Source organism: Psammomys obesus, unplaced genomic scaffold (genome assembly GCF_907164565.1).
Source record: "Psammomys obesus unplaced genomic scaffold, mPsaObe1.curated_primary_1811, whole genome shotgun sequence".
Classification (NCBI taxonomy): Eukaryota; Metazoa; Chordata; class Mammalia; order Rodentia; family Muridae; genus Psammomys; species Psammomys obesus.
The window spans coordinates 4,197,233-4,220,412 of record NW_026596095.1 but is presented as its reverse complement, the minus strand read 5'-3'; the positions used below and the strand labels follow the sequence as shown (position 1 = coordinate 4,220,412).

General features: G+C 39.6%; 1 protein-coding gene across 2 annotated transcripts; it reads left to right on the top strand.

Annotated features, from left to right (window-relative positions):
- Positions 1 to 4,228: 4,228 nt before the first annotated feature.
- Positions 4,229 to 22,812, top strand: Vcam1 (vascular cell adhesion molecule 1). Of its 2 annotated transcripts, none has more exons than XM_055628309.1 (9): positions 4,229 to 4,385; positions 4,817 to 5,092; positions 7,233 to 7,553; positions 8,833 to 9,099; positions 12,279 to 12,554; positions 15,492 to 15,812; positions 16,774 to 17,040; positions 18,718 to 18,984; positions 21,875 to 22,812. In XM_055628309.1, exons 1-9 carry the CDS (start codon positions 4,322 to 4,324, stop codon positions 22,033 to 22,035), a joined length of 2,220 nt encoding a protein of 739 aa, XP_055484284.1. In that variant the 5' UTR covers positions 4,229 to 4,321; the 3' UTR covers positions 22,036 to 22,812. The 2 variants fall into 2 exon arrangements, with proteins under 2 accessions (XP_055484284.1, XP_055484283.1); XM_055628308.1 differs by having other exon boundaries at positions 16,774 to 17,049.
- Positions 22,813 to 23,180: the final 368 nt, after the last annotated feature.

Sequence of the window (23,180 nt, the reverse complement as noted above, 5' to 3'; positions counted from 1 at the left end):
AGGATGTGTTTGAATAAAAACAGGCAGGCACCAAGGAGCTGCTAAAAGGAGGAGTTATTTCCATCGGTAAAGGCAGGTCTACATGCAGCTCTACCCAGGTGGAGTCCTCGGCTGCTAGCAGGTTGCTAGGTGCATTGTTTGGAGATGAGTGTGTGCATAGCCAAGCAGAGTGGTCCAGGTCGCTGAGATGTCCCTTATGCTTGCCTGCTTTACCTGCGTACCATGTTTCAGGCAATATCCTTTGTCCTTTGCCTCCATACTGTTTTCATTTGGCAAACCCTCAGCCATTGGTTAATCCAGCCCATCTCTGTTTTGAGCTAAACCCGCTGGACTGAAGTCAACAAGTCTTTGACACATGACCACTTAATGTATTTGTGTCAAGGCAGCCACTAATCCCCACGTGACTATTTTGAGATGGAGCCTTGCTAGGTAGCTCAGGTTGACCTTGAACTTGCTCCTGTCTCCTGAGTGTTGGTTTTACAGGTGAAAACCATAGCCAGTTTACAATCCTACCCTTTAAAACAGACTAGAACAGTTCATGGATAAAAATTACAAACTCATCACCCTCTGATTCCAGCAGTATTTCTATTACTCCTATTAGCAGTATTTCTAATCCTCCCTGTGAGAAAGGGAGTTTATTTGGGATCAGGCTTCATGATTGAAGGAGGGTGTATGGAGCTCTCATCAAAAGAAATCTCACTTGGATCCACTAGAGACAGCTATTAGATTATCGGAACAGGGGTGTTTGCAAGCTCAGCGTCTTCACTAATTTTCCAACTAAGCTCCAACAAAGGCTAAATGGACTTCTACATTTGGATTCACAATCTTAAGTTGTGAGGGTGTTACCATAATGTCTGCTCATCCCTTTTGTTTGGTTGAGAACTGGGCATAGTCTCAGGTCGTGATGACTACCATGGTCAAACTGTTCTGTTTGAATTAAATCTCGTGATGGCTTTAGTGCTTGAAGAAAGAGTGGAACCCTCTGTGGACATTGAGATGGCTTGGTTGAATACAGCACTTCAAGCCAAGATCCCTGGGTAAGAAAGACTGCTTTTGAAACTCAAATCCTGCTGCTTGTTGCCAGGATCACTGGCTGATACTTCTCAAACAACCAAACTTCTGAGTTTCCTGATCACATGAATATAAAGTAAAGGTGAAAAAGACTCACCTACTTTTCTTATAGCCCCAAAGCAATGACGACAGTGCGCTTTGGTTGACAGGTTAGGCGAAGAACGGTAAAGACATGAAGTGTTCCTAGAAACTGAGAGAAAAGTCTGCAACAATTGCTCCAGAAGGAATATCTCATTTATTTTATATCACTTCATAGACACCTGAGACAGAGCCAACATCAGTTCAGGTAAAAGTGAAAATGACTTCTAAGGGCCAAGAGGTAAAAATCTGTTGAAATGGGGAAGCGCTTGTTAGGGAGAGCAGGATCATTTCGAGGCAAGAAAGTCACAGAAGGGGATTAGTAGAAACTGTAGAGGTCATCTCGAGGAGATAGAAACAACCAAGAGCACATTCACTTGACCTGTTGTGCACAAGCGCATGGCATACACAAAACACCAATGACAAGATTCAAATTCTCCGAAATGGACTTACAAAGTGGAGAAGAAAATGTTTTTTGTTTTGCTGAAAACCTCTTTATTTTATAAAAATTTAAGAAATACCCACAGTATGTGTGCATTTTATGGAATATGATTTTTCCTTCTTTTTGGTGATATCAGTAATGTTTTCCTCAAAATCCCTGATCGTCACGATAACTTCATGGCACGAGGTGTCTTGGCACTTGATTTTCCCTACAGTTTGATTTTAGAAAATCTTATGCTTACATCATTTCACTGAAATACAGTTCTTTTCTTGCAAACAAACCAATGGTCGCTTTATTGAGTCGTCTTTTGAGCCGTGTGGACGTCTCTTGTTGATATCATGAAGGTCTTCTTCATTCTAAAACCTTCATCCCCCTCAGCATTCGCTTATTAGAGCAACACAGTGTCTGTGCAGTAGTTTCTCAGTAAAAGCTGCATGGGTTGAACTGAACTAGAAAAATGTAACATGGCTAATTACCTGCCTGACACAGTGTCCCTTTCTGCCATGCTCTTATCATCAGAATCTTGATTTTCTTGAGGACATTGACCTTCTACCTTTTCAGTCAGCTGTTGGTGCAAGTCACTGCTTGCGACTTCTTGGTAAGCTCCTTCAGAGAAGTCAGGCCCACTGGATTTGAATTCTTGCCCTTTACTTTTCAGATGCCTAAGACATAGATGTGATGTTTGGGCAAGGACAACCATAGTAGAATCATGAGAATTGTCCACAGAAGGAGAGCAGAACTAGGACTGGCTTAATCTTGGTCCCCATTATTTGCTTCACATACAACTGATCCAGCTTCAAACTTCAGGCTCTTGGACCTCTGATAAAGCTACTATAAAAGATTTACATAGGCACAGACAGGTTCTTTAGCTATATGAGTAGTGATTCTTTAAATGAGGAAGGATTTGACACTATGGAATCCACCAAATTGTTTTTTTTTTTTTTTCACTTCCTCTGTCGTATTTTACTATTCTCCACTCCCAAAAAGAATTATTCTCCCACACACTTGGGTGAGAACTGATATCAAATAACATGAGTTTGAGTGATTCCAGTAATTATTTTTTTTTTGAGTGTCAAAGAAATGGATTGAAAATTTCTTGCATGCCTTTGATCTATCCCAGTGGTGAATAACAATAACAAGTGGTCGATAGTCCTCTTTCATGACATGGTCATTGTTGAGATCCTGTGGATTACTTGTTTGGCAGCCAATTATATTGCTCCCTGGATATGCAGTCCTAGAATATATTCCTCAACTACCTTTTCCTACTTGCCTCTCAGTGGGAGTCACATGCATTCCCAAGAGGAAGGTCAGAGGTCTTTCTTGCCAGGCAGGAGCATTTGGAGATTTCAGGTCTCACTTATGGCGTTTGTCATTTGACATGGTACTGTTTATCTTATATGTGCCTAAATGTCTGGGAACTTGCATTTTCTTGTAGAATTATTTTTTTCTCATGTGGCATTTATCTACTATGCTCAGTATTTTGAAAGTTTCTTTTTTAGATTTTTAGCGTTTACTGCAGCAGGCTTTATAGTGATTACATGCAAAACCATGCGTTATATATTTAAGGAGTAGAAACAACTATGAATAAGAGCTAGCCTCTGGCCATGAAGGGAACTGATAATGCAATGTAGGAGGTAGACCCGCACATGTATAATACAAGGAAGTGGCTATTCCGGTTTCTTTCTGATGGGCAAGCATTTTGCAAGGACATGGGCTCTGCATGTGTCAGACTCAAAGATACAGTTCATTGAGTCTTTCGGAAAGTCATTTCACTGGGAGGAGAAAATAATAAAAGTTGGTTGTCATTTCATCTCCTATAAGAAAAAGCAAATCTGATTATATGTTCATACTGGACCTGTGGCTAAATAATGCAGCCAAAGAAATTTACCACAACAACTTATTAGACAGATACCTTTCTTTTGCATTCAAGACTGCAAGACTTCCAGTCATCCAGCAATAGCCCAAAGGGCTGGGGCGTCCTCCAACAAAAGAAAAACATAATTTCCTTAGTTTTGCATTAATATCTCTTCATTTTTTACTTCAGAAAATTACTTCAAAGTGTTGAATTTTTGTCAAAAATACATTTATGAATACAAAGTATAAAACAAAGAAGTTGTACTGTCTCTCATTCTAAAAGAGTGTCTCATAATGATGAATCCAAAATGACAAATAAAGGATACTTTCCTTTTTGCTGAAAGAGAATAATTTTTATTTGTTAAATTGCAAATATATTTCTTAATGAAGAAAAATTAGTGGTTATTTAGCCAGTGATCTCTATCTCTGTCTGTCTGTCTCTCTCTTTCTCTCTCTCACACACACACATACAGTGGACAGTTTCAGTTTGCAATGATCTTTGTCTCAAATCTTTTCAGGAAAGATAGCCCCTTCGGAGCTGAAGGTCAGGAAAAGCCTGAGATTTATGGACTTGGAAGTGTTGTGTTTCCCAGGACTTAGAATGACTTCAGCACTGAGAGCAGCTGAAGGGGTTAACTTGGGGACTTGGCTGGCTGTCAGCTAAACTTTTCCCTGGCTCTGCCCTGGGTTTCCCCTTGAAGGGATTTCCCTCCGCCTCTCCAGCAGGACGGACCCTTTATAAAAAGAGCAGACTTTCTATTTCACTCACACCAGCCTGGCTGGCTTTGGGAGCTGAACACTTTTCCCAGACACTTTCACGTGGGGCACAAAGAAGGCTTTGAAGCTTCTATTTCTTAAGCACAGCAGCGACTCAAAATGCCTGAGAAGATGGTCACGATCTTTGGAGTCTCAACCGTACTTGGGATACTGTTTGCAGCCTGTAAGTTCCTGACCTTTTTCACATGTCCATAGCTTTTGGTGTGCTATAGAGTTTTGCTATAAAAGCAAATATTTTCACAGAAATGCAGAGACTTTTTGATACCCTTTTCCAATGTTAAGTGAGTAATTTGGATTATATCAGTAGTAAGTTTATCTCTTTAGTTTCCTGTACTTGGCAATGAAGTCAAACTTAGAAAATGACAAACTAGCTTTGCGCAATGGTCTTCAAGGTCGGAGCTGAGCGTTCTTCTTCATGGCGAGGATTCGAGTTTCTTCCTCAACAGCAACTTCAAGGCTTTGGGACTGTCTTGCTATCGGTCTGAGACAGTTTAAAAAGTAGATCGCCCAGGATGTGTTTTGTGCAAGAGAGAAAGGACACAGCATGAGACAGACCAGGGTAAAACTTGCTTTTTCTCTCTCTTGCTTTTTCAGCTCAAGCCTTTAAAGTCGAGATCTCTCCTGAATACAGAACGATTGCTCAGCTTGGAGACTCCATGTCCCTGACTTGCAGCACCACAGGCTGTGAGTCCCCATCTTTCTCTTGGAGAACCCAGATAGACAGTCCGCTAAATGGGAAGGTGCGGACTGAGGGAACCAAGTCCATCCTGACCATGGATCCTGTCAGTTTTGAGAATGAGCACTCGTACCTGTGTACAGCAGCATGTGGCTCCGAGAAACTGGAGAGAGGAATCCAGGTGGATATCTACTGTGAGTGCCCGAAAGAGGTTCTGTTTTTTCTCTCTTTTGGTTGAAAAAAAGTCAATGCTGTATTTAATAAAAACTTTTAAAGAGAATCTAGATTTTTAGCTCGAGAACACATTTCAATAAAGCCAGGGATAGAGGAAGCTAGCTGAGACCAGGAACCCAAATTTTAACTTCTGGTCCTTGTTTTCATATACATACATACATATATATGTATGTATATATATGTATATATAATGTGAACCTCTCAAAGGTTTTATTAGGTTTCTTTCTCTCTAATCTTCTATCTGGTTGTATTTCATGTTCACTTGTTCATATACCTAAAGGAATGATGAGTTCTCTCTTTCTGGAATTTTTTCCATTCACTTATTCTTGTGCAAGTTGGTGCTTAAGATCTGCTTGCAGATTAAGGAGCTCTGTAAGTATACAAACCTTCTCGATAGACGTAATCAAAACATCTATTAACATTTCACTCTTTCAACACTGATAAATTCAAGAGTTTTTGTTGTTGATGCCATGAAGCCTTGATTTCAAAGCTCAAAGGAGTTTTTGTCTAATAAAGTAGATTTGTCTCAGGAATATGCACAGCTACCCATATTGCACCAGCCTACCCCAAAATGCATCCTACCCCCATCTTCAACTCAGCAAACAGAGCTACCAAGGAGAGTGGGGGATAAATGAGCCCTATAGAAATCATTTGAAATCATTGGTTACTAATGCTATCTCTTTCAAAAAAACAATTGTACTCACATAAAACATTTCTTCATAGCACCTCATTTGAGTCATCTTCTAAGCACCTCAGTTCCTTCCTACTGTGCTCAATTAATCGACTTTGCCGATTAACTTTAATTGAAATTTCAACAAACCCTTTGTGTAGCTAGGCTTCCCAGGCAGCTGAGCCTGACCGGCTGCTTTCAATTATGCTGGCTGTGTATGCATAGTTTATGTCTAGGCAGCCTCCCGAGCTCTTTGGAAGGCCCTGTTATATAAATATCAGGAAAGAGTAGCAAGTTCTTATATTACCTGTCGTAAAATTGTGTGGATTCTAGGCACATTTCCTGAAGACTGTGACAGGCATAAATAACGGGAGGGGAAATTTAAAATGCTAGGTTTTTAGATAATAAGGCATTTCCAGTTCCTCTGCCTCTTGCCCACAAGTACTGTACAGTTAGAGAGTTAAAAAAGAGAAGTGAGGACCATTCTGGATTTAATTATGTCGCCTGTTTTCTTTCTCCCCTCTACAAGATGCAAGAGTGTCTGTTTCTCACTGTTCTTAGCAGTTAACTCTCTAGTCCACATTTGTTGTAATACTCTGTGGAGCTCGGACAGCAACGAGCTGCCATCATGACAGATGTAATGAGAAGGATAAACCTTGTGAAAGGGGCTGCAACACAGTGTGCTCCCCTGTATTGGCAGGCTCGGCAGAGTGCTGGTTAGAACACGACCCAGGCTTTTGGGGGAATGGATCCAGTATGGAGAGACTGCAAAAGAATGCCTTCCTGGTGGATGGATCCTTGCCAGAGGTCTCCTTTTCAGAAGCCAGCCCTTTAAAGTCATTCTCCATATTTCTAGGCGGTTATAGATGTAATCCTCCTTTGTGATGCCATTTCTGAGCGCTGGGCTTCTCGTCTGGAATGTAGAGCGGTATCTGCACTACCGTACGAGAACGGGGTGCGATATGGCACTGGAATCATAGTGCAGAGGGACAGCACACATGAGCTTTGCTCCTAGCCTGTGCTGGCTGTGTGACCAAGGTTGGTTCTGCAACCACACTATGTCTCAGTTTCCTTTTCTGTGACATGTGGTCTCTATCACCCAGGGTAACAGTAAAAAGAAAAAAAGAAAAAAGAAAGAAAGGAAACTCCTTTATGTTACATCTATAGATGAGTTCCAATAGATATTAGGCTTTTCTTTCTTCTTTTCTTCACAGGATTAAAACAGAAATGGCCTCTAAAACGTGGTTAATTCGAATACTTGCTTCCTGAGTCTACCACAAACCATGACTAGCTACATAAACAATTAGTTATGCTGAATTAAGCCTAGTGTTAACAAAAACATTTGTTTTGACTTGTATTGTGTTAAGACAGTCAGAGAAGTTATCAACAGGAGCCAAAAAGTCTACTTGTGCATTCATTTGTCTTTGCAGCATTCCCTAAAGATCCAGAGATTCAACTGAGTGGCCCGCTGGAAGTTGGGAAGCCTGCCACGGTCAAGTGTTTGGCTCCTGATGTTTACCCATTTGACAGGCTGGAGATGGAGCTATTGAAAGGTGACCACCTCATGAAGACTCAGGAGTTTCTAGAAGACATGGAGAAGAAGTCTCTGGAAACCAAGAGTTTGGAAGTGACCTTTACTCCTGTCATTGAGGATACTGGAAAAGTTCTTGTTTGCCGAGCTAAATTACACATTGACCAAATTGATTCTGTACCCAAAGAAAGGGAGACTGTCAAAGAAGTGCAAGTCTACAGTAAGTACTCACAGGGCAAGCTCTGCTCTATGGGAATTTAGTCTTGGATATGGATTGTTTTATTTATTGTTACAATAAACATATCAAGTAGTACACAAGGAATGTGTAGTTTTACTACATTGTTTATCCAGGGTATGATATTGTAAAAGGTATTGTTAAAAAAATAGGATACTGGCTTGGGTTTAGAGTACTTAGTGTCATGTTTCCCTGTTAGCTGAATGACCTTAAGGTTGTTTAATTCCTCTACTTTCTCGTCTGTCAAGGAGGGATCATCATCATATTACCTGCTTGAACAGTATAAAATGGCTTAAGCGATAAAATGCTTTATAAATGCTTACATTAATCCTTGAAACATTGGTTTCACAGATTTAGAAAAATTGACAAGATCTGTGTGTGTGTTTGTGTGTGTACATGACTGTGCTCACACGTACACACGTGCGATAGGTGAGAAGGTGTTAGGGTTTGTCTTCTAGCTCTTGGAGACTTCTGGCTGATGTGAAGCCTTCTTATATTAGAATTGTGTCTAATGGAACTCATTGTACTCTGTTAAAACTGAAATATTATGTTCCACTCTGAGCACTGTATTTAAGAGTCAGTGTCAAGGACAATATATTTACCCAAAGCATGATGAAATTTTTAAGAAAAGCTTTTAAAAGCCTTTTGAGAAACCAATCATGATAAAGAATATTTCTCTTTATAGAATACAACATTTTGAAAGAGAGGCATAGTTAAGTCATTAAAAGGCAGCTGCACAAGAAAGAACAGTTCCATTTCTCTGGAAGATCAGAGTGCTGGACTATGGCCACTGTATAAACGCTAGTTGCTTCCGGGAAATTTTCAGCTCAGTAAGAGAATTTTTCAATAATTAATATTTAAAAGCCAACCTGATGGACCCAGGTAGGTTGATTCCCCCAGTTAGTGCTGAAGCTGACCTGGATGTGCTTCTGGCAAGTTTCTCCACAGGACTCTAGTGCTCAGCAAAAGGCAGAAACACAAAACTTTAAGGGCTTCTCTTAATATCTGTGTATCTGTGGCTCCCTGAAAACATCAAATATCAAAAAACTGTAATTTATTGGTTAGAAAGTAGACTGACTGAATTTTTTTTTTTTTTTTTTTTTTTTTTTTTTTTTTACGATTTGGTGATTCTTGACTCCAACTTGGCAGAGCAGTTTTACCAACTTTGTGGAGGACCATAAGTGCCGTCTACAAGAGAAATAAATCTCCCCATTGGCTGGAGGTGATACTTAAAGTGGACTCTTATTATCTTCTGCCTTTTCAGCCTCCCCAGCGAATACGGTCATCTCCGTACATCCCTCCACTAGGCTTCAAGAGGGCGATGCTGTGACAATGACATGTTCCAGCGAGGGTCTACCAGCTCCTGAGATTTTCTGGCTCAAGAAATTAGAGAATGGAATTCTACAGCCGCTCTCAGGCAATGCAACCCTCACCTTAATTGCTATGAGGATGGAAGATTCAGGAATTTATGTATGTGAAGCGGTTAATCTGATTAGGAGAGACAAAGCAGAGGTGGAATTGATTGTTCAAGGTGAGTGGATTGTGACGAGGTGCCATTGTTGAGAGTTGGGCAATAGTGACACAATGCTAATGTTGAAATTCCTTCCTTAAATTTGCTTGGTGGCCCATCTGGCAGTCATGTGCTTCAGCGTGTATACATACATACATACATACATACATATATTCCTTTCTCCCAGCACCTCCACACTTTATCAGCTCATGTCCTTTATTAGCTCATGTCATTTCACGGTTGTCCCGTTTCATGGCTTGTTCTTTCTCCTGCCTTGTGGAAGTTGGCATTCTCATGTTACTTCACTTGGTCTTCATATACACTCCATATACCCGGGAACTGCACTGCTACATACATGTTATTACTGGATGTATGTTCCCATTCCGAATTACCTGATCATGACCCTTCTACTTCAAAATGACTCCCTACGATCCCTATGGCTGAGATTTTGAGCCAACTCTCTTGCCGTTGCCTTGGTATGTAATTTCCCATTTGGGATTTTGCAAGATCTTCTTAAATAGCAGCATTTCCCAAATATCAGCTGTACTTCTGGCCCTTTGTATAAGCTATCTACGGTCTTCAAGAACTAAAGTAGGAGTATTTTCTTTCCATTTTACAGATGGGAGGATGAAGTCTCAGATTAATAATGGCATCAGTTGGAGTATGAGTCTCTGGGAAGTTCCCTGTGTTCAAATTATCTTGTTCTGTTGCTCTGCTTGTGGAGTTCCCGTCCCCTCCAGCTCTTACTATAATCTGATTGGCCTGCTCTTTGATCACCTCCCCCTGAGGGGGGAGCAGCCTTACCAGGCCACAGTAGAGGACAATGCAGCCACTTTTGATGAGAACTGATAGACTAAGATCAGAAAGGAGAGGAGAACCTCCCCTATCAGTAGACTTGGGGAGGGGCATGCATGCAGAAAGGGGAGGGAGGGTGGGATCGGGAGGGGAGGAGGGAGGGGCTTATGGGGGGGATACAAAATGAATAAAGTGTAATTAATAAAAAAATGCAACTTAACACCAAATAATAATAATAATAATGGCATCAGTTAACTGTACACTTAATGCTTGCCTAGAGTTCTGCATTCTATTTCATGTTTTCTTGGTCTTTACCATGTTCTGGGAGGTAGCCAGAAAACGCAGATGCAATGTATCTCATCATTTTCATAGAGCCAGATAGCTTTTAGTTGCATTCATAGGCTCTTTTTAATTAAAAAACAAACAAACAAACATGCTCTTCCAATTGTAGCTAATTTTTCTCTATTTTTAAATTAATTTAAAATAATTGGCCAGCAAAAAGTATATGCATATTATATAATGTGGAATGACTAAGTCAAAATATATACTTTAGTACGAGCACAAAAAAATGTGTGGCTTTGAATATGTCTGTTCACTAAACTGAAAGCTTCTTAGACTCAGGAGTAAGGTGCTCCCTGTGTTTGTGTATGGGCCTTTGAATGGATTAATAACTGTACCTGACAAATAATAATAATAATAATAATAATAATAATAATAATAATAATAATAAGTGCTTAGTAAACACTAGCTGAATAAAAACATACAATGTAAACATGGAGAACACATTTTTATAATCCATGAAAACATGGACTTTAAGTTTAGACGGCTAAGAAAGTAGAATTCAAAGATCACTACTTGATTAACTCAGGTGGGTTACTATTCTCAAATGGTCAAAGAGGACATTATATGGCTAAAAGTGTGGATCTGGATTGTTGTCTGTCCTAGAATACCTGCATCCCGTAACGTTGGGCCCTGTTTCAAATGGGCAAAAGAAATGTATTCCAGGCTTGGGAACGGGGGTGCTTTATATAATGTCATGTGAGCTAGTAACAACCTTAAGTGCTGAAGTTAGAAGGGCCCTTCAGCTACTCTGTTTGCAGGCAGGAAGTGAATCTCCTCCTGAGTTCCTCATTCTCACACCAGCATGGACAGAACTTGGCCAGCTTCAGTTACTGTTCTGAATAATTTTTTTTTAAAAAAATATAATATGCATTGGGGGAGAATTTTCTTTGGAAAAAATACTACAATGCTACTGTTACACAGAAAAGCAATTTTTCTTGGTACAGAAAAGAACAATGCAAAATGGAGGATTGTGTGCTGAGATTTCCTCCTGTCTCCAGCCTGCAAGAACACTCTAGTAATTTTCTTTGGGGATCCATATACCAAACTGCAGAGTTTCTCAACTACCCCCAGGGTTTTCAGAGGAACAGAATCAAGATTTAGAATTCTTTATCTCAAAATATGTCATCTCATCCACACCTCTGTAGCTGGTGGCTGGAGAACATTTTGGACACTTGAGTTTTTCCTGATCATTCAGCTTTCTACCCTAAATGGGTACAAAGTATTTTGATAATACATCAAACATACTTAATGTAAACTTAATGTCATCTTTATTTTGCTTTTAGTGTGACTCTCAAAGACACTACTCTATATTGGAATTCCAATCCTTAGATATATATGAATGGTTTTTTTTTAAGGATACTGAATTTACTTAGAGTATATTTTGGTGCAATTTTCCCTGTAACTCTTTTAGATTTAAGTTTATCCTTACATGAGGATAAACTTGTCTAGGAACAGAAAAGTTAGAATCTCAAGCCAGACCTATCTCACATCAAATTTCAGTTGTTCCACCTTGCAAATTTAGCTTAAGCCTAAATGTCTTAAAGAAGAAATAGGATAGGAGCTAGGAGAAGAGAAGGTGAGGACACAGGAGAATGAGGAAGTAGAAAAGAAATCATAGTACCAGCTAATGAAATTGTTCAGGGAATTAAGTGAGACAAGGCACGCACATAAAGCAGAAAGCATGATGCTTGACACACAGAAACCACTGGATGACTTGAGGTCCTGCACCCTCACAGTGAGTCAATTGACTACACAGAGCAGAGATTGGGTCGTTTCCCCAAAAAGATGTCTCCAGCACCACATTCTTGACAAGTTGTTATCTACACTTACTCTGATTGCCTGACTCAACGGAGCAGCATGAGTCCGTTCTTAAAAGATGTGGCCTTATTCCTGACAGCTTCCCAATTGAAAGGAGTAATTTCTTCTTGGCACAGATAGCAGCTGAACAGAGATCAAGAAAGATAAACATTGAATATGGAAATATGATGTAATAATAAAAGAATCTTATCTGTTATTCATCTTGTTCTTTCTTTTCTTTTTCCCCCCTCCTCTTCCCTTTTCAGAGAAGCCATTTACTGTTGACATCTCCCCTGGACCCCGGGTTGCTGCACAGATTGGGGACTCGGTTGTCCTGACATGTGCTGTTGTTGGCTGTGACTCCCCTTCTTTTTCTTGGAGAACCCAGATAGACAGCCCCCTCAATGGGGAGGTGAGGAGTGAGGGGGCCAAGTCCACACTGACACTGAGCTCTGTGAGTTTCGAGAATGAACACTCTTACCTGTGCACTGTGACCTGCGTGCGGAGGAAACTGGAAAGGGGAATCCAGGTGGAGGTCTACTGTAAGTGGAATTCAAAACTGGCAAACCTGATTTCCATCCTCTCCTCTCCTTCCTCTGGAAGAATAAGAATGTGAATCTGTAATGGTATCCGTTTATGGGAAGAGAGATTTGGCTTTGTAAATCATCCCTAGATCTCTGGACGTGGTTCAATGCATCACAGGTGGCTCAGCTCGCGCACACGGCTGGTCTTATTCTCTCCTCGTGTGCTTGACCATACTCGAGGTTCTGCTTCTCTTTCCTTCCGCATGTCCATAGGGTATATGGAGGTGGTGAGTGAGAGTAGATGGGGTTGGGGAGGGATGGGAGCTGTGCCCATTCAGATAGCTACTAAGTGAGTAGTGACTGCCTCATTATACAAATTGTGAGCGAGTCTCAAGCCTGACTTTTGATTTATTTCATTCTGTTTTGAGACGTTAGGGATGGAATCCAGAGCTTTGCACGTGCATAGCTTTGTTTTGTTTCCTTGCTTTTACTGATCACTTAAAAAGTCTTTATTCTTCTGCCATCTTTGAGAGATAGGTTTGCTGTGTGTAGTATTCATTGTTTTTAAATAATGGATCACTGTGCTTTGCTCATCTCACCTTCCTGTGACTCTGTCTTATCTGCCCCCATCTCCCTTTCTTTTCCCAAATAGTCATGCTTCTGATTAGAGGTAGCATGTTTGTATTGCATGTAAATAATACATTTAAAATAATATATTATACATTACTATGTATAGTAGTTATATTTCATATAGCATATATAATATAGTATTTAAAATAAGAATATAACATTTTAGATACTATTCTGACTTTTTTCATTAAAGAAGAAATAATGGAAGGCCTATGGGGCTAAGGGGCAGATGGCAGGTGAAAGGGAGAAATGCAGGAAGACGCCTACTGTGTTAAGGCAGATTGAAAAGCGGATCTGCAGGATTCAGACAGGAACAATGGGGAACAGGAGAGTGCCAGAAATGAAGGCAGGTTTTACTCAGTCTGAGTGTGGGGCGGTCTGCAGCAGAATCAATCATCAATAGCAGCTATACAGTTGATTTACACTGTGAACAAATGGCACACACATTCTTGTCCCCTCCTTTTATAAATTACTTTAATAAAAACACTTTCCAAGCCCCAGTATCCATGAATTTCACATTCACATTACTGGAACCCCTCAGTCTACTCTGAATGAACAATAAACCTTCCAGTGACCACATGACTGTTATTTTCTGGGGAGGGTAGGGCCGCCCTGTTTTATTCACTCAACTCCAGAGAACATACTGTAAGGATTTTCCATCTAAAGCCCTGTCCAAACTTACGTTAATCTTCAGGATTTTTTTTTTTTTCAGAAAAAGAGAGGGCCTGTTAAGAGATGGGAGGTTAAACTTTAGTGTTTCATCGTGTTTCCCAGAGTCCAGGATCTGTTGGTGTAGCCACATTCCCAACAGAAATGGGAACAGTGTGATAGCTTACTGCAATGTGGACATGTTTGAAAATCTATAATTTTAACAAAGTTTTCCTTAAGGACAAGTGTTTAGCTTCATTTGGGGGAGGGTTGTTTTGTTCTGTTATTAATTTTACCTTGATAATTATCTTAGTGTCATTTTTGTTAATTTACATAGCATGTATTGTGAATGTTATGTACATGAGAGAATACCTACTCAGATTCTAAGCAATATGGTTAGAACGGTTCATTTTCTTACTGATGCTTTGAGTTAACATACAAAGAAGTGCCTTCATCATGGCACCATCAGTCTGTGTCATTATGCTTTCTTCTCGTTCGTTCTCCTTTCCCATCACCCTCTCCAGGTCTGTCTCCTTTCTAATGGCTCCCCCTCCCATCCCCCAGACACTCCCTCTTTCTTCTTTCCTTTTGCATGTGTTCTGGTACCCCTTCTAATCCTCACAGCCTGTACAATTTCTTCCAATTCTCCCATGATCTTCTTTTTAGGTCTATGACCGGCAAGCACATCCATATCAATACATTCATGTATATAATTTAAATTTTAAATTTAGGTTTCACATATGTGAGAAAACATACAGTTTTAAGTTCTTTTCTTTGTTTATTTTGATGGAACTCACTCTGTCAAACAGACTGGCCTTGAACTCAAAGATCTTTCTCTGACTCCCATAATGCTTATACTACCACACTGGGCTGGCAGTTCATTTCTCAATTACAAGAATTACCTGATCTGGAGGCAGAGGTAGGCAGATCCCTGTGAGTTTGAGGGTAGTCTAATCTAAACAGAAAGTTCCAGGTCAGCCAAGCCGAAAAAGAAAGATTCTGTCTTAAAAACAAAGTGTAAAAAATTCTCAAAAGTATTTAAAACTTACTGCCTAAATTTATTCATAAAATAAACCAAATTTTGATAAACTAACCAAATGGAGAACTGTAGTGTGAGTCTCATTTGATACTGGAAAAACTATGTACTCAAGACTCATAGAGGCAGACTCTGTCTAGGTGTGTATAGTGTGAAAAGTCTCATTTGTCCATGTTAGTTCCTTTTTCTAGCTATAAGTTAAGTTAAATGATAATCATTTTATCAGACTGCTCAGAAGAAGGAGATAATGAAGGCTGATGGTATTAGCTTATATTTGTTAATTACTATATCATGACAAATATTTAAAACATTAAAGTTATATAGTTAATTGATAAGATGGCAGAAGCCTTTGTGCCCTTAGAAAAGAACAGGCAAGATGGCATCATTAGGAGAGAAAAATAAGGAGCAAATGCATTTATTACTCATTGACTTAAAATACTAGATATTTTGTTTCATTATTTATAATTAATATTGTAATTGTGTCGTTATACTTAACGGTATTACTTATGACTTGGACCTGAGACCACACTGTTCCCAGCTGATCAAAAGCTGTCACTTTGAGACTTTTGCATTTCATAGAGTCTGGCTCAACTTTCCCTTGAATATCACATATAACTATTATTTTTGCTTGATGCCTGCAGCATTCCCGGAAGACCCGGAAATTGAGATGAGTGGGCCCCTTGTGCACGGGAGCCCCGTCGTTGTTAACTGCACAGTCCCGAACGTGTACCCTTTTGACCATCTGGAGATTGAATTACTGAAGGGGGAGACTACGCTGATGAACAAAGATTTTTCGGAGGAAATGGGCATGAAATCCCTAGAGACCAAAAGTTTGGAAATGACCTTCATCCCCACCATGGAAGATACTGGGAAAGCTCTTGTTTGCCTGGCTAAATTACACAGTGGCGAAACGGAATCTGAACCCAAACAAAGGCAGAGTACACAGACTCTTTATGTCAATGGTAAGAGCACGTGTGGAGCAGCTACAACTGAATATGGATTTCTCTGTTATGTTTGCCAGGGAGTAGTTAGAAGGTTAACGTTTGAAACCCCTGTGAAGAAAACGGAAAAAAAAATCTAGATAATAGTGATTATAGCAAACCATTCTTCATAACATAAAACAAACTATTATTTATGTATGATCCTATGCATTGACATTCAAGAATGGGCCAGCCAGGCAGCTACTCAGCCCTGATGAGGTTCAGTAGAGCGCAATCAGGCATCTTCAGGCAGGCCAGCAGCTGGCTTGTCATGGGTAGCTTCACTGAAGGTGTCTGAGCCTTATGAGTGTGGTTCCACTGATCATTTCTTAGTGTGATATCATCCTCAGGGAAGGTAGCCAGAACAGAGCTGAGAAAGGTGGTGATGAAAGTCACCTCATAAAACTTCTGTCAGGGACATCTTTCCACCCATCTCACTTCATACACATCCTACTGTCCAAATGATCAACCCAGGTTCAAGGGGTAGTAAAAGGGTTTTTCTTATTCACAATGGATATTACAATGCATCCTGCTTAGGCAATACATACCATTGTGTGTGTGTGTGTGTGTGTTTTTCCACACTTTTCTCTTTTCTCCCTTAGAAAGAGTCAGTTCCATCTTGTTCTGGTTCTTCTTCATTGGGTCACACAAAGGCTTCGAATCCCCATCTTGCCCAAACATTATGCTATACTTGATTTTCTATGCTTTGACATCAAGAGAGTTCTACAGAACTTTTTACCATTTGAAAATATTCACATTTTCTTTGCATCCTAACTCCCATTGGATCTTCTCCACAGAAACTTTCTGGGCTGGTTATCACAGTTTATAAACTATACTAACCCAGAGTCAATTGCCTAGTTTTACAACATTGACTAAACTCTTTGGAATTCAGGGCATAAGTGGGTCAAGCTAAGTGTCCTTTTTTCTTTCTTTCTTTTTTCAGTTGCCCCCAGCAAAACCACCATCTGGGTCAGCCCCTCTCCTGTCCTAGAGGAAGGCAGTCCCGTGAACTTGACCTGTTCAAGCGATGGTATTCCAGCTCCAAAAATCCTGTGGAGCAGACAGCTAAATAATGGGGAAATGAAGCCTCTTTCTGAAGATACTACACTCACCTTAATGTCTACAAAAATGGAAGATTCTGGCATCTACGTGTGTGAAGGGATTAACCAGGCTGGAATCAGCAAAAAGTCAGTTGAACTGATTATCCAAGGTGAGCAGGGTATGTCTGTTAATCTATGGCTAGTTTATTTCCTATGGAATTACTGATGGCAGACAAGGTCCTCTTTGAAAAGAAAGCCTTTGGGGCCAGAGAGATGGCTCAACAGTAAGGAGTGCTAATTGCTCTTACAGGTGACTTAGGTCTTAGGTCGTGTTCCTGGCACTCACGTCGGGAGGCTCAGAACTGCCTGTAACTCCATACTCTGTCCTTGCCTCCATGGGCACTGCACTCACACACACACAGAACTCACATAGACACATACAAATACGAGTAGCTTAAAAATAAAGATAAACCTTAAAAAGAGAGAAAAGGAAAACCTTTACTTCAAAACTTCAATTATATTCTAAAAATACTTTTAAAAAATAAATAAATTTAAAAAGCAGTTCCACACTGTGCCTGGGATGGATTTTTATTCAAGGCCAAATCAATTGCCCTAAAATCCCAGTCACCTCAAGTGAAATGCACGCTCCAGAAACTAAGCTAGAAGTTCAGGAACACAGAGAGCATGGTTTTGATGAAGAAACAAAGGTCGGAAATGATTTAGGATTAAAACCATCACTGAACAGGGCTGAACAGGACCCTGAGAAGCAACTTCCAAGAAGCTACTCAGGATTTGTTTAGATGCTCAAGAGGGTACCTTTGGTAAACTCTGAGATTAAAGGTTACAGTGATTGTGCCCTCTGGCCTCTCAGCCTGCCGATATGGAACCACTGGGGTGAATATAGAGGTAGGTCTCACTTCTAGAGGATGAAGGAGCCAAGATTGAGAATACAACAATTTCTGCTTGGCACATTGAAGCCATAGGCTCTCATGGGCAAAATTATGAAGCAATCAACGTTCATTGCCCCAAAAGATTTTTCTCTGGGAGGACTGGGGTCACCCTCTTGTGTATCTCTTGCTATAATTATTGTTAAGATATATGCTGGGCATTGTTGTCGCCGCCTCATTTCACCGAGGTCTGTAATTCAAATTAATTAAAAAAAAAAAAAAAAAAAGAACCTGGGGAGGGTATCACATAATCTCAAAGAAAACCATCAGGAGAGCCTGAAGTCAGCTTGGGTGACACAGTGTGACCATCTAAGAGAAAAGGAAACCCGAGGATGGATATCATGGCCCTGTGGCCTTGGAGGAGCATCAAAGTTGACAAAATATATGGTCTTAAGCAAGTGTTTCTAAAACAGACTTTCGGTGTTTCCCTCTAAAACTTGTTGTTCTGACTCAGATAAGATCAGCAAGACCTTGAGACTTGATAATTGGTAACTATGCTCTTAACAACAGTAAACGTCTTAATTTCCTGGTCAGGAAGCACCTAGCTCAAAAGGCTTTTGCACTTCAAGGAAAATTTTGGTGGGCAATGTGATTTTTAAAAAGTAAAGATTTTTTTCCCATATTTGAATTCTACAGCTACTTATTAAATATCTAATGTTTGTCTTTGGCTGGGTGTAAAAAATTTATATTAAGAATGGGGGGGGGAAAGTCTGAGATGTGTCTTCTCTAGCTTGGAATATGATCATTTAGAACTGGGCAAACGCCCCACTTCTTTGCCTGCTTTTCCTTACAGCTCATGCAGAAAGCATCACAAATAGCTTGGCAGAGACAGCCAATGTCCTCAGTCTGTGTGGGATTGCTGTCCCCTTGCCCCCCACTAACTGTCCCTTCTCTCCTCAGTCTCTCCAAAAGACATACAGCTCACAGCCTTTCCTTCTGAGAGCGTCAAAGAGGGAGACACTGTCATTATCTCCTGCACTTGCGGAAACGTGCCCGAAACATGGATAATCCTGAAAAAAAAAGCAAAGACAGGAGACTTGGTGTTAGAAGCGGTTGATGGCTCATACACCATCCGAAAGGCACAGCTGCAGGACGCTGGAGTGTACGAGTGTGAATCTAAAACTGAAGTTGGTTCACAACTAAGAAGTTTAACACTTGATGTGAAAGGTTAGCTTTCTTGGTTTGCTTTTTTTTTTTTTTTAATTATTCAAAGTTTCCAAGGAGAATAGCAAGTTTCTAGTATTAGACTATTAGACGAAGTTGGCAAAAATGAGACTGAATTCTGGGCGGAGCGACTGTTTCTTAATGTTTCTTGAAATAATCAGGCACAGCTGTTCCATCCTATAGCATTTAGCCAGGAAGTGGACATTAATCATCGGTGAATGTGGAATTCACATTTGTTATTTTTTTTTCAAAGTTGCCAATTCATCATTGGTCTCTGAGGTTTTGGATTTGCTAAGTGTTTAGCCATATATTTTTCAACCTTTCCCCTAGTGTAAAAGGAAACTAAGGAATTGGGAGGCAGGGTAGAAAAACAACCCTCCACAGACTTTGCTCCCCACTGCAAAGAAGCTCTGCTTTTCAGAGTACAGAATGACTGCATATTTTCTGCATGGCTCTTTTGTGAGGATGCTAATTGGGGATAGTGGCCTGGATCCAAAGCACGATTTCTAGATTTCACAAGAGCTTCCTTTGAAATCCATGCCCCAATTGTCTGACTTTAACCTGATGAAGAAGGAAAGAGTGATGGCTCCATCAGAGACATATAGGCACTCCTCAATTTCCTTTTCTACCTTGTGAGTGCCTGCTAATTTTATTGATGCTAGCCTTGACTAATAAGCCTTGGATCCTTTGCATGGCAAAGAGCTGTTGTATGTTGAAATCCAGGCTGGTAGAGTAGACAACATGCTAATGAATGCCAACTCTGAAGAGGTCTGGCATTAACTATGAGAGCTAACTACTCACATGTCGGTTTAGAGAAAATCTAAACCCAAGTACAAACACAGATAAAATTTTTACTAACCAAGTTCCTCAAGATTAAAAACCTTAACATACATATTTTTTATTTCTTTATAGCACCTCTTCATTTCAGAGGACTATAAATATATCCACTTAGAAATATTAAAGAAGGATAAATTATCTTAATTACATGTCAAACTTCTAGTCACCCACTTGTGATGAAAATGGCGGAGAAAACAATCCTATGTATTCAAAGAATGGGACACTGTGTTGGACCATATCACTGGGCATGACACGGTGTGTGTAGCTCTTGCCTTCAGAAGTAGACCGAGATCTCAGTTATGAGTGGCTGAGCTGTATCTTCCTCTGGCTAGCTCTAACTTCGCCTAGCCCCAGGAAATTACACTCCTAAGATTTCTGTCATCCTGTGTGTGCACAGCTGTTTCTCTTCAAGACCCTGAAAGCCGCTTCTTCCATTTATAACTTTCTCTTTTACACATTGTCTTCTCTAATTGCTTAATTAATTTCTTAATGTATTTGCCACTTTTAATTTACCCTTTAAACAAACAATGAAAGCATGTTAGTCACCCAGGCAGACATTCATGCTACCAGTATGTAAATGATTTCAAATAGCTGCATATGAATAGAGATCAAACATTGACCTGTTTTGTTTTTGTTTTTTTTTCCCCCCACTGGATAATTTGAATGGGTTTTTCTTTCTTTTTAGTTGAGAATTATTATTTATTTTGCCTTTTTTGGTTTTGGCTTAAATGCATTCCATTAATATAAATGATCAGGAATCTTTAAGACTTTCAAGGTTTATAGACTCAATAAAAAATGTGTTAGAATATTGTCCTAGCAACTGGCTCAATTTTGAGTTTTCAAGAGATGTCTGATGAAAAAAAACTGAAAGGCAAAGATGATAATTTAATTGAAAAGAAAGCAATAACAAAAATACTTCGGCTTAGATTGTCATCAATATTGATGCCTAACCACAATTATGATGAGTAGCTCATTAAATCAATTATGATGAGTAGCCCATTAGAGCAATTCTACCAAAGGAAAACAGAAAAATGAATCCATCATGGAATTTAGGGTGAAGCATCATTTTATCCTTTAGTAACTCACTCGTTTGATACTAATGAGTCTTTTCTACTTGAGTGTTTTGAAAGCTCTAAAAGGAATTGTCATTTTCAGCACTATATTTATGACTATGTGGCAATATGGTAGGATTTAGAAAGAAAAAATTTATTAGTAGTCAATATTTTGTTGCTATCCAGAATGCCAAGCAGTGTCTTAAGTGCTTGCTAGCTGTGAAGCATCTCATACAAACACAACTATCTCTATAGAGTCTTCAGTCAAGAGAGGAAAACAGATTTAACAGATGAATGCATGGTCAAACGTTGAATTGCAAGCTGTTAGGGGATATGAAAGTTTGGTGGTTGGGTTTTAAGGGAATGTTGGAGTATCAATTCTGATCACAGGAAATGATCAGAGAATGCACTCTCTGAGTAACTAAGACTTCTCCTTAAATGAAATGTCTGAAGAGCATCAGTAAATCAAGAAAGCATATCACTGCTGGAAGGGATTACTCATATAAAGATGCTTTTGCTTCAGACAAAGGAACACAGCATATAAAACACATGCCAGCCAGCCGTTGACAAGAATGCTCTATCTCTTACTTAATGGCCATACTCTGAGTGTTGGAAAGATTGTCTTAGAGAACTGTTAGATGTTTCAGTTCATACCAGTCAGAGTCACGGGGCTTTACTAGATATTTCTGATTCCTGCTCTTATAAAACAGATCACCAAAATGTGTGCTTTCTCCCTTCCATTTTTCACTGAAAGCAATCTTTTAAAATCCAAGTTTTTTGAATCAATAACTGTCACCCTCATGAACCCATCATGAGCATAACAATCATGAGCTACTTATTTGGATTTTATTTTAAAAAATGTGTTATATGAGTCTCAATGGTCCTCAACCATAGCTTTTATCGTTCCTTCTTTGAAGAACTCATTGTACTGTTACAAATAAAACACAAAAAAGTTATTTCCATCTGTGCTAGACATTAATTATATCCATTTGGTTATTTTCCAGGAAGAGAAAATAACAAAAACTATTTTTCTCCTGAACTCCTTGCGCTCTACTGTGCATCCTCCTTGATAATACCTGCCATCGGGATGATCATTTACTTTGCAAGAAAAGCCAACATGAAAGGATCATACAGTCTGGTGGAAGCACAGAAATCAAAAGTGTAGCTGATGTCTGACATGTTCGAGAAAAAGACATTATTTATAAACCCCAGACTTTTAATACTCTTTATCATTCCACCTCTCCACTCCCCCAAACCAAGCTAAGCACTCAGACTTCCCAGAACCCTTCTCAGTAGAGAAGGAAAAAAAGTGGCTACTTGAGACCTTGCTGAATGCAAGAAGTCAACCAGAAATGTTCTGCGTGACAAGTCCCTATCATTGAAGTGACTGGAAAAGTCCCATGATGTGTATATAAATAGCATAGTCTGTATATATGTAAAATAAAATTATGCCATCTCAAGGCTTTTAGAATAGCAGCACTCCGTGTGCTGGTCAGAATGTAATCAGAAAGTGTTGCTTGGACTGACTGTTGGAGCTTAATGCATCTTAGGAAAGTTTAATATTAATATTAACGTTGACTAGGCAGCTGACCAGTGTCACCTTTTTATGCTTTATTTTCTTCAACCTAATTTTATTCCTATGAATTTTATTGACAGTGATTTCATGTTTTAAAAAGAAGCCAGGGTTTTATATTTTTATGGGCAAATGGTAAAAAGGTCACTGGGTTGACTTTCAGGTACTATATTCCTAATGATTAATAAGTTTTTTCTACATGGTACAGTATGGTACAGGGATGTGTTTCTTCACTGGGATCTTGTGTAATAACTAACATGCTTTAGAAGGCAACTTCTTTTGACTGATCTTTTATAAATAGAACAGTAAACTGAAATTTTCTGAACATGGAAGAGTTGTGCTTCGTTTGTAATAAATTGTCTCTTTTAATTATTATCTTGTTCTTCTGGAGTTGTCAGTTATACAAACTACCAACATAACACAGATGCTCAAAAAGTGTTCTTCAGACTACTCTTTATCAAAATCACCACGAGAATCTGATAAAAATCAACAGACTTATTCATATCATCTCAACTTAATGAATTAAGATCCGTAGTTTGTCATAGACAAGAGCCTAGCATAGTCATGACCGGAGATGCTTTATCTAGACTGATGGAAACAGATGCAGAGACCCACAGCCAAACATTAGGCAGGGCTTGGAAACCCTGCAGAAGAAGGGGAGGAAGGATTGAAGGAGCCAGAGGGGGCAAGGACACCACAAGAAAACCTACAGAGTCAAGTAACCTTGGCTCATAGAG

Coding starts and splice junctions, on each gene's coding strand:
- Vcam1 (XM_055628308.1), top strand. CDS start 4,322: ATGCCTGAGAAGATGGTCACGATCTTTGGAGTCTCAACCGTACTTGGG. Junction 5,093..7,232: donor AATCCAGGTGGATATCTACT/GTGAGTGCCCGA, acceptor TTGTCTTTGCAG/CATTCCCTAAAGATCCAGAG. Junction 12,555..15,491: donor AATCCAGGTGGAGGTCTACT/GTAAGTGGAATT, acceptor TGATGCCTGCAG/CATTCCCGGAAGACCCGGAA.